General features: G+C 35.6%; 1 protein-coding gene across 2 annotated transcripts in view; it reads left to right on the forward strand.

Moving 5' to 3' along the window:
* TTC17 (tetratricopeptide repeat domain 17) overlaps positions 1-18,195 on the forward strand; it is a 149,961-nt gene that overhangs the window by 24,312 nt on the left and 107,454 nt on the right. For both annotated transcript variants that reach the window (XM_068555759.1, XM_068555760.1), the window contains exons 2-5: positions 3,770-3,859; positions 15,315-15,484; positions 16,624-16,735; positions 16,965-17,096. In XM_068555759.1, coding sequence (XP_068411860.1) covers positions 3,770-3,859; positions 15,315-15,484; positions 16,624-16,735; positions 16,965-17,096 — 504 coding nt within the window. The remainder of the gene's footprint in view (positions 1-3,769; positions 3,860-15,314; positions 15,485-16,623; positions 16,736-16,964; positions 17,097-18,195) is intronic.

An 18,195-nucleotide genomic window follows, 5' to 3' on the forward strand; every position in this document is an offset into this window, starting at 1 on the left:
GTTAATCCTCTCCAAAAGTTCAGTTTCTTATCATGAAGGACCAGTGGAAAGTGATTGATTTTGTAGAACTCAAAAATGTTTATTTTGTTAGATTGATTATTTTAGATTTGGTGGGGTTTTTTTGGCCGCACCGCGTGGCTTGTGGGATGTTAGTTCCCCAACCAGGGATCGAACCCACGCCCTTGGCAATGAAAGCACAGAGTCTTAACCTCTGGACTGCCGGGGAATTCCCGAGATTGGTTTTTTAAATTTAATTTGTTCACCCTTTGTTTAACTTGGCAGTGAAGTCATTACCTTTATATAGTGACATTTCCATCCATTACCATGTGATTTTACTGAATTCACAGAGGTAGAACTCCAGATTAGAAGTGCAGGAATTACCAATATCTTGGTTAGAGATGGCAGCATATGAAAATGAACTTGATATGAGTAAGATATTTACTGTTGTTATATACAATTGGGTACGTGTGCTTATATAATATATTAAAAGGAAAATAAAATTGAATTGTCTTACATAATTTGTCATTTTCTTTATTAAAATAAATTGGTATGGTAACAGTGAAACTTTGTTTACCTGGAAGTCTTAAGAAAATGAATCATTTTGATTTTGAATAGTTGAATTCCATTACAGCCAATTTCCAAATACATGGTCAGTTTTTCCCTGCAGTTTAAATTTTGCTCTAAAATGTATTTCATACTTTCTTACCTTAAGTACAGCAAATTGAAAATAATTTCACTTTTTCTTTTTTATTCAGATCATTATAAGCACCATTTATTGTGCTGTGCAGCAATGGAAGTTTGTTTGTCCTTTGTGAAAAAGCCATAAAGTGCTTTGAGATCTTGTGTATGCGTTATGTCATTTTTAACCTACCTCTCTGTAATTTCTATCACTCTTTGCCCTTGGGCTTATAGCAGCCACTTCTAAATGCTAAAGGTTTTGAAGGGATATTACCATTCCTTCTCACGTTGTATATAAAATAGGAGTACATACACTCCAGTTATGGACTCCTAGTGCACCTGGTTCATAGAGACTTAAATTTTTATTAGCTGAATGGATGTTGTAGTATTTACAGAGTTGTCAAACATCTTAGCAGACATGTCAAACATCTTTCGTAATCTTCTAAGGAGGAGAGAGGTATTTGAAAGGAGAGAAATTCAAACTGATTGGCATTGGCCAAAGATAATTAGCATAAAGTCTTGAAATTTAAGAACTTGAAAGTACCTCAGTAAAAATATGTGTCAGGCTATAAATCTTCTGTAACCAACCCTAATCTGGCAGAGATCCATGCCATTTGCTGCCAAGTCAAAAAAGAGAAACACAGCTGTCAAACTGTCAGTGGACTCCCTTCCTTCTGCTCATAATTTTATCTTTATAACATCTCTAGCTACTGTATCTTTGTTGACCTAAATGCTTCAAGGAAATGAAAAGTACTTTCTCATAATTGAATATTGGCCAGACCCATGCTGGTTATGTAGTATCTTTTTAATCTAAAGCTAAGATTATACTTTAAGTATTTCTCTAATGTAAATCTTCATTTGTCTCATTCTGTCATTCCTCTTACAGTTCTCCAAATGTCAGGTAATCAGACTGGTTGGGTATTTTGGAATGGGAATGTCATACTCGCACATTCCTTCTCCCTCCCCCAATTTTTTCCTAAAAACCTCATTTAAATATAGAGAGATGTATTAAATCACTACCTCTCAATGTCTGAGACACAATGAAAAGAGAAACAAAAGTTTCCACACCTCATTGAGAAACACCTAGCGTTTTGCTTGTAGGCCTTTGCCAGGTTTGATTGTTTGATAGAGGAGATTCACAGCTCAGGTGGTCAAGTATAGGCCTTGCTATTATATTTTTAGTGCCTTTTAAATTCAGACTCCAGTTTTAATGTTAATTCCAGTATAGTAGGAAGGCCAGGGGAAGCACTGAAGGGATTTTGTCATAAAAGAGAGACCACGGGAGATTATAATTATCCATAACTGCATAATGATGATTATGTAGTTCAGACAATTGCAATGAAAGTTTGAGTGGAGGTTAGTCCAGACTAGCATCTCTTTTTCCTGTGGCATCTCTGAGGTGGTAGAATGAGGAAAGGCAGATGAGTTTTATATGCAGTCACCCAACATCGCCCAGTGTTATTGTGCATATTATTAAAGCAAATATTGAACTTATGTCATGTTGTTTTTATTCCCTCTTTTTAAATATTTATTTATTTATTCTCTTGGCCATGCCGCACAGCTTGTGGGATCTTAGTTCCCCAACCAGGGATTGAACCCGCACCCTGGAAGTGAAAGCACCAAGTCCTAACCACTGGACCATCAGGGAATTCCCATTCCCGCTTTTTAAATTTTTTTTTTTTTAAATAGGCTTGCATTCACCAAGGTCTAAGCAAGGCTATCTTCTGCACTTAAAAAGCTAGTTCTAAAATTAATTGAGCTGATGTCAAGTTCTTAGAGATTATAGAAAGATTCTTAGAGATGTTATGGAAAAACCCGAACGAACTTTTTGGCCAGCCCACTAGTTTCTTCTCATAGTAGAACTTCCTGAAGAGCTAGTTTATAATTTGACAATCTAACACTTAAGGGATAGCAGGAACTTCATTTCATCTCTTAGACTCCAAGGCCACTGTCTTAGATTTTCTTGAAATTCAAAAAACCCCGTGTGTGTGTATGTGTTGTTTTTTCCTTATTATAAACATATTATGTGTGTATTATAGACAATTTAAAAATATACAAGTGTATAAAGTAAAAGATAAGAATGTACCTCTCTTCTTAATTCCACTTCCCAAAAGAAATCACTGTAAACCAACTTGGTTTTGTGCATATACAGACATGTATACATCTATATCTATAAAAATGTAATTTATTAAAAAAAGTATAGCATACTTATTATTCTTCATTACTTTTAGTTAATTATACATTGTGAACATCTTTCCATGATAGTAGATCTCATTTTTCTGTATCCCATTCCACGGGACGGTGGATTTCCCTGTTCCCTCATTGCTGGACTTAGGTTTGTTGGGTCTTTTGTTTGTTCGTTTTTTGCAGCTAAAGGTAATATAGTGAGCATCCTTGTATATATCTTTGCCCACTTGTTTAAAGAATGCCTATAGGATAGTTTCCTAGAATTTATATTCCTAGGTCAAAGGGTATGTACTTTTAAAATTTTGATATATGTTGTCAAAGATCCCTCCAAATAATAAGTTTATAAGCCTGCTACCAGCATATGAGGGTTCATTTTTCCTACATATTCAACAACATAGTTGCTTGTTTATGATTCAGAAACAAGAATTGTAAACTGTAAGTCTCAAGGTTATTTTATATTATCTCTGATTTACGGCTTCTGCAAATAGCCTGCAAAAATAGATGCTTTTCGTATTTTTCCTTTTATTGCCGCCAGACCTGTTCAGATATGGAATGTGCTATCAAGACAAAGCAATCTATTTTTATTAGTATAGGTATAAAATATATTTTAAGGAATTTATCATTCATTTCCAAATACTTCTCTTCTTGAATATTTCTTACATGACTAGTCAAGTCAGAATATTCACTTTTAAAGCTTGCTCTTTCAAGTTGGAGTTCAAGGGACAGCTATTGAACCTCTCATTCTCTTTGCCGAAATTTACATGTGATCACTTTTGAAATACCGCTTGAGTTTACTGAGCACCTAACACTGATTATAATGGTGATTGAACAGTAATTTAAGGCATATCCAAACAAACGTTAATGAAATCTGAGCTTTATTTATCTACTGTTTGCTTGCTTGCAGGTGGATTCACCTATGAACTTGAAGCATCCCCATGACTTAGTCATATTAATGAGACAAGAAACAACAGTTAACTACCTCAAAGAATTGGAGGTGAGGCAACTGGACATGTGATATGCAGCTGATACTTGTTGCATTTCACAGGAGCTGTTGTGTTCAAAGAACAAATAAAGCCTGTTATTTCTTAAATCTTCTGACTTTTACAGGAATATTCAACTTTTAGATGGTCCTTTTTTTTTTTTTTTTTTTTAAATCAGAATGTCATTTGAGCAATAGTAAGAGAAACAGACTACCAGAGCCTGGGTTTTATGCCTCATTTTTGTTTTTGTTTTATTTTTTTATGATTACTTTTTATTATTTTTTTTAATACAGCAGGTTCTTATTAGTTATCTATTTTTTACATATTAATGTATACATGTCAATCCCAATCGCCCAATTCATCCCACCACCACCAACCACCCCTCCGCCCCACTTTCCCCCCTTGGTGTCCGTACGTTTGTTCTCTACATAGGTCTCTATGTCTTCCTTGTAAACCGGTTCATCTGTACCATTTTTCTAGATTCCACATGTATGTGTTAATATATGATATTTGTTTTTCTCTTTTATGCCTTGTTCTTGACTCACTATATCCTTGAACAAAGTTTCCATGGAAAGGAATTATCTCAGGATATTCTTGGAAGGAGAATTTGGGTAAAATATCAAAAGGAAGAATGGTTTGAATACCCCATAAAAATATAATTTTGTTAATTCCCAGCTAGTAAAAACTAGGGTCTTGGTATTTTGTGTTCTTATGATTGAGGTGAAAAGCATTCATCACTTTGCATCTTGAAAACTTCTTTTTTCATTTTTATTTTATATTGGAGTATAGTTGATTAACAATGTTGTGTTAGTTTCAGGTGTACAGCAGAGTGATTCAGTTATACATATACATATAGCTGTTCTTTTTCAAATTCTTTTCCCACACCTTGAAAACTTCATATTTATTAGTGCTAATAAAATCTGACCTTTTTGTTTCTATCATTGATTTTCATAAACTGATTTTTCATAGTAGCAAAGAGTATTAACTATTTAAAAAAGTTTCTTTTTTCTCTCATAAAACCTGTTCTTAAAAGTTACAGTGTAAATTGAATCCAAATTTTAAGGAAACTTTAAGTTGCAGAAAAAGTAACCCAATTTGCAAAATGAGATTTAGAAAATTATTGGGAATAATAAGAGTCAGAGTCTTTGAGCGCTAGAAGGAATCATAAAGGTCATCCTCATTTTAGAAGCAAGGAAACAATTAGACCTAAAGACAGTGAATTGCCTGATTTTCACAAAACAAGTTATGGCAGAACCAGAGGCAAATGCCTTATCTCTTGGCTTAAACCAAAGGTAAAACCAAGTAGCCATTCATTTTCTTTTTTTTTTTTCTTTTTTTTAAATTTTAATTATTTATTTATTTATTTATTATTTTTGGCTGTGTTGGGTCTTCATTTCTGTGCGAGGGCTTTCTCCAGCTGTGGCAAGCGGGGGCCACTCTTCATCGCAGTGCGTGGGCCTCTCACTATCGCTGCCTCTCTTGTTGCGGAGCACAGGCTTCAGACGCACAGGCTCAGTAGTTGTGGCCCACGGGCCCAGTTGCTCCGCGGCATGCGGGATCTTCCCAGACCAGGGCTCGAACCCGTGTCCCCTGCATTGGCAGGCAGACTCTCAACCACTGCGCCACCAGGGAAGCCCCAGCCATTCATTTTCTAGTTAATGTAAAAGTTCTGAATTTCACTTATATAAATTCAAACTAGTACATCTATCAACAGCAGTAGTTATAATTGTATATTTTTAAAATTTCTGTAAATTAAGAAGGAGGAGCTTATAGCACATACTAACCAGCTGTGTATAGGTAGTAGCACTTTAGGAATAATTATAAAACTTGAATACCTCACCATTTTTTAGATAGTATCTCACCTTGTTCCTACCAGTTTTGTCACTTATAAATCTGGAAATGTTGATTTTTATGAATACTAGGAAAAAGACAATAGATATATTTATTGGGCTTCATGCTTGGAAGCTTAAACACAGTGTTCAGAAAGATGCAGTGGTGCAGAAAGTAGTTTTTATTTTCAGATGCATAGACACCATTATATATGTTTATTGTTATCTCTCTAAGCGGCAGTATTATTTAATATAAAGAAAGGAGAATTAAATTAGAGTATGTGTAGGGAGAAAATGCCATTTACCAAGTCATTGAAAATGCAAATGAAAAATATTGACTCCAATTTTTGGTTAAGGTAGTGTAATGAGTCTATACTTAGTACTTAGTTTTTACTCCTGCTTCATATACGTAGCAATGACAGATAAAAAACAAAACAGAAATCAAAATAAAATATAGTCAGGCCTAAACACAACATAAATATCTCCATAGACCAGAAATGGAACAAAACACTAAGTTGAGAATGTAGCTGAAACTGTAAACCTGCTGGTCTCAAAGGCCAGGAACAGGCTCTGGTGTCTGGTGGTTCATTTCTGTGGAATAAAGGGGATGACAATATTTCGTGCAAGATAAAGGAAGATAACCAAATTCACTACTGCTCGAAGACTAGGATGGAGCTTGAAAAGAGTCTGGTGGAAAAAAAAAAAAAGCAGGAAGAAAAAACAAAACCTAATGACCAAAAAACAAACCAAACGATCCAGTGGTTCAATAATTTCATCTTCAATTTACTGAACACCATTTCAGGGTAAAATATTACCTGGGAGTAGAAACTCTAAACTAAAATTATGTAATGTGATTTTGGGCTTGGGATCTGGATAGAACCTGGAAGCAACTACAAAACTGTTAGACACAGGAGATGATCATGGAGTAGTTGGGAAGAGACAGACAGATAGGGAGAGGGGGTGAAGGATGATTCCAAGATTTTTGACCTGAGCAATTGACGTTGGATGGAGTTGGCATTAGCTGAGATATAGAAGACTGAAGGAGGTGTAGACTGGGGAGGAGTTTAGCTTCGGTATATTAAGTTTCAGATACCTTTTAGGCATCTAAGTGGAGACACTGAGTGAGGAGTTGGTTCTTCTAGTGTGGACTCCTGGGTAAAGGTCTGAGCTAGAGAGATAAATTCGTTATGCATTGACATAGACATAAAGCCATGAGACTAGATAATACAGTTTATCTACAAAGTAGTGACAACTGGATGACTTCTTAGGTACCAGAAGACAGTGGAGGAATACCGTCAAAGTGTTAAGTCTAGAATTTTGTATTCTTTATAATATTTTATATTCTCTTAAACCATCATTCAAGAGTGAGGACAAAGCAGTTTTCTGACATACACAGACAGTTTACTAACCACAGACCCTCACATAAAAAAAAAAAAAATTAAAGATGTACTTCTGCAAGAAGAAAAGTAAATCCAGTGGAAGTGCATAGGATGTGTAATGGTGAGTAAAAACATTGATGAAAAAGTTGCTAAATTTATTTATTTATTTTCTGTGTTTAAAAGGTAAAACTAAATAAAATTATCAGTCTGTAGGTCGGTTGGTGCATGCTCAATGATTATTTAAAGCATGTTAACTCTTTTGTTATGTTCAGGAGGCAAAAATAACTGAATAAATTAAAATCTTGTTGGAAAATGTATAGGTATACATATTAAAAATTTAAGAATATTGCCGCCTTTCAGAAGTCTTGCCAAAAGAAATATAAATCTAATCAAACCACAGTATAATTTGCTTTTCACTATAATTGGTTTCTTTTGTCATTTTATATATTCTGTGTATTTAAAAGATTATTCTAAGAAAGGGTCTTTAGGTTTCATCAGACTGCCAAAGAAGTCCATGACATGAAAAAGTTAAGAACCCCTGGATCCTGGTGTCAGTATTCAGGAAATACAGAGGACAGAGGAACATGTTAAACCTGTGGGATGCAGTCAGTAAAATCTTGTAGAGTAATAAACTCTACAGGATAAGTGACCCAATTTCTTTTCAAATAAATTACAAGGATTAAAAAAAAGGAAATAGAGGGTTAACCGGAAGATTAAAGGAGACTTAAGAGACAAATTAACCACTTGCAGTGTGTGTGGACCTTACTGAATTTTGACTCAAACAAATTGTATTTTAAAATAAAGAGGGTAGAAACAGTTGGGAATGAACACAGACTGGATATTTAATATTAAGGAGTTACTATTTTTTGCGTGTGATAATGGTGTTGTGGTATTATTTTTTTAAGAAGAGAATCTTTCAGAATCATACTGAAATATTTACTGATGAAAAACTTAACCAAAAAAAGAGTAAGGACAGTAACCAAAATAATAGAAATGCACTCTATAGTTTTCAAAACTACAAACAAAGAGAAGATACAGGAGGAGGGGAGTGAATGTAGAAAGTGTATCAAAAGTGTATCAGGCAGGAAATGAGAAAAAAGCAGCAAAGAAAAAGTAAGATAAACAGAAAACCCAAAATAATATGGTTGAAATAAATCCATAAGATCAGCAATCACAATAAATATAAACAGATTAAACAAACTGATTAAAACTGGGACAATCAGATTGGATTTCTTATTTAGTTTAGCTGTATAGTACATATGAGAAATATACCTACAACAGCCTGGATATTGCCATTCTCAGTACCTGAGGGAAAAGAAAGAACATGGTGAAGCATACACTGGCTCTAAAAATGCTTCCCTCTAGAAGGCTCAGATGACGCTTCTCATGTTACATTGGCCAAAGGAAGTCATATCGGTCACATCTGAGTCCAGCAGAACGGTGATGTAGAATTCTTTTGTAAGGAGGGGCACAAATTTGTTAATAGTAATACAGTCTACCCCAATAATTATAACAAGATAACATTTCATACCCATGAGATTGACATAAATTAAAAAGTAGGACACAGAGGGCAGACAGCAGAACCAAGAAGAACTACAGTCCAGCCTGTGGAACAAAAACCACATTCACAGAAAGATAGACAAGATGAAAAGGCAGAGGGCTATGTACCAGACAAAGGAACAAGATAAAACCCCAGAAAAACAACTAAATGAAGTGGAGATAGGCAACCTTCCAGAAAAAGATTTCAGAATAATGATAATGAAGATGACCCAGGACCTCGAAAAAGAATGGAGGCAAAAATCGAGAAGATGCAAGAAATGTTTAACAAAGACGTAGAAGAATTAAAGAACACACAAACAGAGATGAAAAATACAATAACTGAAATGAAAACTACATGAGAAGGAATCAATAGCAGAATAACTGAGGCGGAAGAACGGATAAGTGACGTGGAAGACAAAATGGTGGAATTCACTGCTGTGGAACAGAATAAAGAAAAAAGAATGAAAAGAAATGAAGACAGCCTAAGAGACCTCTGGGACAACATTAAACGCAACAACATTCGCATTATAGGGGTCCCAGAAGGAGAAGAGAGAGAGAAAGGACCAGAGAAAATATTTGAAGAGATTACAGTTGAAAACTTCCCTAACATAGGAAAGGAAATAGCCACCCAAGTGCAGGAAGCACAACGAGTCCCATACAGGATAAACCCAAGGAGAAACACACCGAGACACATAGTAATCAAATTGGGAAAAATTAAAGACAAAGAAAAATTATTGAAAGCAGCAAGGGAAAAATGACAAATAACATACAAGGGAACTCCCATAAGGTTAACAGCTGATTTCTCAGCAGAAAGTCTACAAGCCAGAAGGGAGTGCCACGATATACTTAAAGTGATGAAAGGGAAGAAACTACAACCAAGATTACTCTACCCAGCAAGGATCTCATTCAGATTCGATGGAGAAATCAAAAGCTTTACAGACAAGCAAAAGTTAAGAGAATTCAGCATTACCAAACCAGCTCTAAAACAAATGCTAAAGGAACTTCTCTAAGTGGGAAACACAAGAGAAGAAAAGGACCTACAAAAACAAACCCGAAACAATTAAGAAAATGGTCAAAGGAACATACATATCGATAATTACCTTAAACGTGAATGGATTAAATGCCCCAACCAAAAGACACAGGCTCACTGAATGGATACAAAAACAAGACCCACATATATGCTGTCTACAAGAGACCCACATCAGACCTAGGGACACATACAGACTGAAAGTGAGAGGATAGAAAAAGATATTCCATGCAAATGGAAATCAAAAGAAAGCTGGAGTAGCAATACTCATATCAGATAAAATAGACTTTAAAATAAAGAATGTTACAAGAGACAAGGAAGGACACTACATAATGATCAAGGGATCAATGCAAGAAGATATAACAATTATAAATATATGTGCACCCAACATAGGAGCACCTCAATACATAAGGCAGCTGCTAACAGCTATAAAAGAGGAAATCGACAGTAACACAATAATAGTGGGGGACTTTAACACCTCACTTACACCAATGGACAGATCATCCAAAATGAAAATAAATAAGGAAACAGAAGCTTTAAATGACACAATTGACCAGATAGATTTAATTGATATTTATAGGACATTCCATCCAAAAACAGCAGATTACACTTTCTTCTCAAGTATGCACTGAACATTCTCCAGGATAGATCACATCTTGGGTCACACATCAAGCCTCAGTAAATTTAAGAAAATTGAAATCATATCAAGCATCTTTTCTGACCACAACGCTATGAGATTAGAAATGAATTACACAGAAAAAGACGTAAAATACACAAACACATGGCGGCTAAGCAATACGTTACTAAATAACCAAGAGATCACTGAAGGAATCAAAGAGGAAATCAAAAAATACCTACAGACAAATGACAATGAAAACACGACGATCCAAAACCTATGGGATGCAGCAAAAGCAGTTCTAAGAGGGAAGTTTATAGCTATACAAGCCTACCTCAAGAAACAAGAAAAATCTCAAGTAAACAATCTAACCTTACACCTAAAGGAACTAGAGAAAGAAGAACAAACAAAACCCAAAGTTAGCAGAAGGAAAGAAATCATAAAGATCAGAGCAGAAATAAAGGAAATAGAAACAAAAAAAAAAGTAGTAAAGATCAATAAAACTAAAAGCTGGTTCTTGTAGAAGATAAACAAAATTCATAAACCATTAGCCAGACTCTTCAAGAAAAAGAGAGAGAAGACTCAAATCAATAAAATTAGAAATGAAAAAGGAGAAGTTACAACAGACACCACAGAAATACAAAGCATCCTAAGAGACTACTACAAGCAACTCTATGCCAATAAAATGGACAACCTGGAAGAAATGGACAAATTCCTAGAAAGGTATAACCTTCCAAGACTGAACCAGAAAGGAATAGAAAATATGAACAGACCAATCACAAGTAATGAAATTGAAACTGTGATTAAAAATCTTCCATCAAACAAAAATCCAGGACCAGATGGCTTCACAGGTGAATTCTATCAAACACTGAGAGAAGAGCTAACACCCATCCTTCTCAAACTCTTCCAAAAAATTGCAGAGGAAGGAACACTCTCAAACTCATTCTCTGAGGCCACCATCACCCTGATACCAAAACCAGACAAAGATACTAAAAAAAAGAAAATTACAGACCAATATCACTGATGAATATAGATGCAAAAATCCTCAACAAAATACTAGCAAACAGAATCCAACAGCACATTAAAAGGATCATACACCATGATCAAGTGGGATTTATCCCAGGGATGCAAGGATTCTTCAATATATGTAAATGGATCAATGTGATATACCATATTAACAAATTGAAGAATAAAAACCATATGATCATCTCAATAGATGCAGAAAAAGCTTTTGACAAAATTCAGCACCCATTTATGATAAAAAAAACTCTCCAGAAAGTGGGCACAGAGGGAACCTACCTCAACATAATAAAGGCCATATATGACAAACCCACAGCAAACATCATTCTCAATGGTGAAAAACTGAAAGCATTTCCTCTAAGATCAGGAACAAGACAAGGATGTCCACTCTCACCACTGTTATTCAACATAGTCTTGGAAGTCCTAGCCACGGCAATCAGAGAAGAAAAAGAAGTAAAAGGAATACAAATTGGAAAAGAAGAAGTAAAACTGTCACAGTTTGCAGATGACATGATACTATACATAGAGAATCCTAAAAATGCCATCAGAGAACTACTAGAGCTAATCAATGAATTTTGGTAAAGTTGCAGGATACATAATTAATGCACAGAAATCTCTTGCATTCCTATACACGAATGATGAAAAATCTGAAAGAGAAATTAAGGAAACACTCCCATTTACCATTGCAACAAAAAGAATAAAATACCTAGGAATAAACCTACCTAGGGAGACAAAAGACCTGTATGCAGAAAAGTATAAGACACTGATGAAAGAAATTAAAGATGATACTTACAGATGGAGAGATATACCATGTTCTTGGATTGGAAGACTCAATATTGTGAAAATGACTATACTACCCAAAGCAATCTACAGATACAATGCAACCCCTATCAAATTACCAATGGCATTTTTTACGGAACTAGAACAAACAATCTTACAATTTGTATGGAGACACAATAGACCCCGAATAGCCAAAGCAGTCTTGAGGGAAAAAAATGGAGCTGGAGGAATCAGACTCCCTGACTTCAGACTCTACTACAAAGCTACAGTAATCAAGACAATATGGTACTGGCACAAAAACAGAAGCATAGATCGATGGAACAAGATAGAAAGCCCAGAGATAAACCCACACAGCTATGGTCAACTAATCTATGACAAAGGAGGCAAAGGCATACAATGGAGAAAAGACAGTCTCTTCAATAAGTGGTTTTGGGAAAACTGGACAGCTACATGTAAAAGAATGAAATTAGAACACTCCCTAACACCATACACAAAAATAAAATCAAAATGGATTTGAGACCTAAGTGTAAGACCGGACAGTATAAAACTTTTAGAGGAAAACATAGGAAGAAAACTCTTTGACATAAATCACAGCAAGATCTTTTTTGATCCACCTCCTAGAGTACTGGAAATAAAAAGAAAAATAAACAAATGGGACCTAATGAAACTTCAAAGCCTTTGCACAGGAAAGGAAACCATAAACAAGACGAAAAGACAACCCTCAGAATGGGAGAAAATATTTGCAAACGAATCAACGGACAAAGGATTAATCTCCAAAATATATAAACAGCTCATGCAGCTCAATATTAAAAAAACAAACAACCCAATCCAAAAATGTGCAGAAGACCTAGATAGACATTTCTCCAAAGAAGACATACAGATGGCCAAGAAGCACATGAAAAGCTGCTCAACATCACTAATAATTAGAGAAATGCAAATCAAAACTACAAGGAGGTATCAGCTCACACCAGTTAGAATGGGCATCATCAGAAAATCTACAAAGAACAAATGCTGGAGAGGGTGTGGAGAAAAGGGAACCTGCTTGCACTGTTGGTGGGAATGTAAATTGATACAGCCACTATGGAGAACAGTATGGAGGTTCCTTAAAAAACTAAAAATAGAACTATCATACGACCCAGCAATCCCACTACTGGGCATATACCCAGAGAAAACCATAATTCAAAAAGACACATGCGGGCTTCCCTGGTGGCGCAGTGGTTGAGAATCTGCCTGCCAATGCAGGGGACACGGGTTCGAGTCCTGGTCTGGGAAGATCCCACATGCCGCGGAGCAACTGGGCCCGTGAGGCACAATTACTGAGCCTGCGTGTCTGGAGCCTGTGCTCCGCAACAAGAGAGGCTGCGATAATGAGAGGCCCGCGCACCGTGATGAAGAGTGGCCCCCACTTGCCACAACTGGAGAAAGCCCTCGCACAGAAATGAAGACCCAACACAGCCATAAATAAATAAATAAATAAATAAATTTTTAAAAAGTAAAACATTAAAAAAAAAAAAAAAAGACACATGCACCCCAGTGTTCCTTGCAGCACTATTTACACTAGCCAGGTCATGGAAGCAACCTAAATGCCCATCGACAGATGAATGGATAAAGAAGTTGTGGTACATATATACAGTGGACTATTACTCAGCCATAAAAAGGAACGAAATTGAGTCATTTGTTGAGACGTGGATGGGTTTAAAGACTGTCATACAGAGTGAAGTAAGTCAGAAAGAGAAAAAGAAATATCGTATATTAACGCATATATGTGGAACCTAGAAAAATGTTACAGATGAGCCGGTTTGCAGGGCAGAAATTGAGACACAGATGTAGAGAACAAACATATGGACATCAAGGGGGGGAAAACCGCGGCGGGGTGGTGATGGTGGTGTGCTGAATTGGGCGATTCAGATTGACATGTATACACTGATGTGTATAAAATTGAGGACTAATAACCTGCTGTATAAAAAAAATTTTTTTAATTTAAAAAAAAGTAGGACAAAACCAAATGTTGGTAAGTTTATGGGGAGATGGATATTATCCTAATCTGTTGGTAGAATTCTAGTTTTTATAACCAGTTTGACGGTGACTAAATAAACTGAAAATGTATCCCATACAACCCCCTACTGGAACTCTTTTTCCCCCTACTGGAACTATTTTTCCCCCTACTGGAACTCTTACACAATGACAGTTTTATAAGAATACCATAGCACATTTAATAGCAAGAAATATTTAAAAAGAAGCAACCTAATGGTTTACAGGAAAATAAATACATTTTTATACATCCATTAGAATGAAGAATTTAGAGCTATACCGACCAACGTAGATAAATCTCAAAAACATAATATTAAGTTAAAAAAAAGAAAGTTGTCGAATGATACATACAGTATGATAGTATTTATATAAAATTTTAAAATTTGCAAAGCAATGCTATATGTTGATTTTGGATATATAGCTATAGATATATATATAAAGTAATATTTTAAGAGAATAAGGGCAATATAGTAATATTTTATAAAAATATACATGAAAATGATGCATAAAACATTCAGGATAGTGGTAACTTTTGTTCTTTTAATTATTTATTTATTTATTTATTCTCTTGGCCGCGCCGTGCAGCTTGTGGGATCTTAGTTCCCCAACCAGAGATTGAACCCAGGCCATGGCAGTGAAAGCGCCGAGTCCTAACCGCTGGACCACGAGGGCATTCCCAGGATAGTGGTAACTTTTGGAAGGGAGAGAGGGATCTCAAAGGCAGTTAAGAGGGGCTTCAACTATTTTTTTTTTCTTTTAGAAAAATCTGGAGTATGGCCAAATGTTAAGGTAGATAGGGTGGTGGAAACATGGCTGTTACGTAATTCCTCTGTATGTTTAGAAAAAAAATTTCAGTGGCAGGAATTCTCCTGGAACACTAGTCACTTCAGGTAGCACTATCAATGCGCTAGATGTCTTGAAGGACTGAAATATGACATGTTTGGACAATTCAAGGTACTTCTAATTGCTGAGCTATTCTGTGCCAGTTAAGTTGATAGATGTAGCTTTATAGATAGTCAGAGATCATATCATAAGGCACTCATGTGCCAGTATTATAAATGTCATGTTCTGTTACTTTCTGTATATGGACACCTGTTTTGAGAAGCTTATTTATGTCAACTAAGGTAACCCAGGGCATATTTTGAATTCTCTGACTTGTTCAACACATTAAATTCTCCTTTCTCTTACATGGTATCTAGGTTGAAATATTAGAAAAATCCATTTGTGTTCTTATTTTCTTCTCAACAGAAGCAATTAGTTGCTCAAAAAATTCATATAGAAGAGAATGAGGACAGAGATACAGGACTGGAACAGAGACATAATAAAGAGGATCCAGACTGCATCAAAGCCAAGGTACCCTTAGGGGACCTAGATCTGTATGATGGCACATACATAACTTTGGAGAGCAAAGATATCAGGTAAAGAAATTCTCTTTCCAAAAATAAAGTACGTCTTCCTGAACAGACCTTTCTCGAATCAATTAGAAGTTATTTCTCTAATGAGAAAAAGCTTCAATCACTGATGACTTTATTGAAATTTGAAAGTTCAAAATGTATACTATGTATAGAATTCTTACAAATCAATTAAAAATATTTAATACCACAGTAGAAAATTGAACAACTTATGGTAAAAAAAAACGCAAATGGCCAATAAACATGTGGAAAAAATATTTCTCAGTAATGATCAAATAAGTGCATACTAAGACATGTTTTTCATCTCTCAAATTGAAAAAAAATGTTTAAAAATCAATAACTGGTAAAAATGTAGAAAGACTATATAGAAGTGTAAACTGGTTTAACATTTCTAGAAAGAGTTGAGCAGTGTTATATTAGCTTTTGAAAAGTCCACAGTCGTTTTTTTAAATTAATTAATTAATTTGTTTGTTTGTTTTTGGCTGCGTTGGGTCTTCGTTGCTGCGCGTGGGCTTTCTCTAGTTGCGGCGAGCGGGGGCTACTCTTCATGGCGGTGCGCGGGCTTCTTGTTGTGGAGCACAGGCTCTAGGCGTGCGGGCTTCAGTAGTTGTGGCTTGCGGGCTCTAGAGCACAGGCTCAGTAGTTGTGGTGCACAGGCTTAGTTGCTCCGCGGCATGTGGGATCTTCCCAGACCAGGGCTCGAACCCATGTCCACTGCACTGGCAGGCAGATTCTTAACCACTGCGCCACCGGGGAAGTCCAGAGTCCACAGTCATAACGGTTTGTGACTTACCTATTTTCTCCCTAACCATTTTTTTTTTTAAATTTATTTGGCTGCTCTGGGTCTTAGTTGTGGCACGCGGGATCTTTGTTGCAGCGTGCAGGATCTTTTAGTTGCGGCATGCATGTGGGATCTTGTTCCCTGACCAGGGGTCGAACCCCGGGCCCTCCCTAACTCTTGATATATCTCCTTTAAGTTGAACTCTCAAAATATTTTGCTCTAACAACAGCTCTATGAAAAAAGTATGCATGTTGACTAATATTGGTTGTAAAGTGAGATGCTATGAGAATATGATTTAATTAGGGAAAAATTGGACATATCTTTGCTTTTCATTCATTCATTACTTCTTGCCTCTTGATTTTAGCCCTGAAGATTATATAGACACAGAATCTCCTGTCCCTCCAGACCCTGAGCAGCCTGATTGTACTAAAATTCTAGAACTTCCATATAGTATACATGCTTTTCAGCACTTGCGAGTAAGTAGAGAAATTTGGGGGGTTTTGTTTGTTTTCATTTTTTTCTTTAATCTCTTGCTTATACATACTCTTTTTCTTCTCTCCTTCCAAACAGCTTTATAATTTAACAAACATCTCCTATTTCTTAAAATTCCTTCAAATTAAATGCCATAAGATACCAAATTACTTGTGATTTCTAATGTCTTATAATCTCCTTTTTCTGTTTTTTTCAATTTTTTCTTCTCTTCAGGGTGTACAAGAGAGAGTTAATCTTTCTGCACCTCTACTACCTAAAGAAGATCCAATCTTCACATATCTATCTAAACGGTTAGGAAGGAGTATAGATGACATAGGTCACCTCATTCATGAAGGCCTACAGAAGGTAAGTCGTAAATGACTTAAAGAGCCCGGATGAACAGAAGATATTTTTCTCTCAGAAAATACCTACCTAGCTTGTTTTTGTCTAGAGAGTGATTTAAAATCATGATTACAGTAATATAAACTGTATAGTTCAAAGTTAGAAGCATTGATAATCCAGTCCCCTTTACCAGGACAAGATGCTGAAAAGTTTTATTTAAACTAATTCACGAAAAAACAAATTATAAACTAATATAAGCAACAGGGCTTATAAGCTAGATTATATATTTTGAGTGTGAAAGAACATTAACATTAGTGTCTTTGATATATGTCTACACACAGGAAATACATAGATTATCACTGTTCTCTGAACAGGAAAAAGAATCACCACTAACAATAAAATCTTCATGTAATTTTAAGGGAACATCTACTTTAAAATAATGAAATGGGGAATTATGTAACAGGACCCAAGAATTTAAAGGTATCATTCAGGATAACATGTGGGAATTTAGAAAATAGTTTTTGCTCTTCTCTGTGCCTAAGGAGATTCGTAAAATGCAGGCTAGTTTCTAAGCACTATTATAGTGGTACTAAGTAAAATGTGTAATTGTAACATTTATATACAGTTTACCCAAATATATATTTATATGTTTATTCAAATGCATTATATATTATAGGATTATTTTTGTAGCTAAGTTACCTGCTTCATATTGTTTTTCTGAAGGTAATGTAAAATATTGCATCCCCAGAATTGATAAGTAATAAGGAAAAACTGGCCTGGGATTTAAGATACCGTTCAGAGAATTGTTAGTTGAAAGTAGATCATCGTGGTAAATGCTCTATAGAAAATTAAAATAGAGGGTAATTGGGTGGCTTCTTTAGGTTGAGCAGTTGGGGTTATCCTCTCTGGAAAGATGAAATTTAAGCTGATACTTGAATGACAAGAAGGAACCAAAAGTCAAAGATCAAGGAAGAGCATTCTAGGCTGAAGAATGAGCAAAGGCCCTGAAGCCTTAATGAGCTTGGTAGTATATTAGTTAGCTCAGGCTGCCATCACAAAATACCACAGACTGTGTGGCTTAAACAACAGAAGTCTATTTCTCACAGTTCTGGATGCTGGAAAG

This window comes from Eschrichtius robustus, chromosome 11 (genome assembly GCF_028021215.1).
Source record: "Eschrichtius robustus isolate mEscRob2 chromosome 11, mEscRob2.pri, whole genome shotgun sequence".
NCBI classification, from domain to species: domain Eukaryota; kingdom Metazoa; phylum Chordata; class Mammalia; order Artiodactyla; family Eschrichtiidae; genus Eschrichtius; species Eschrichtius robustus.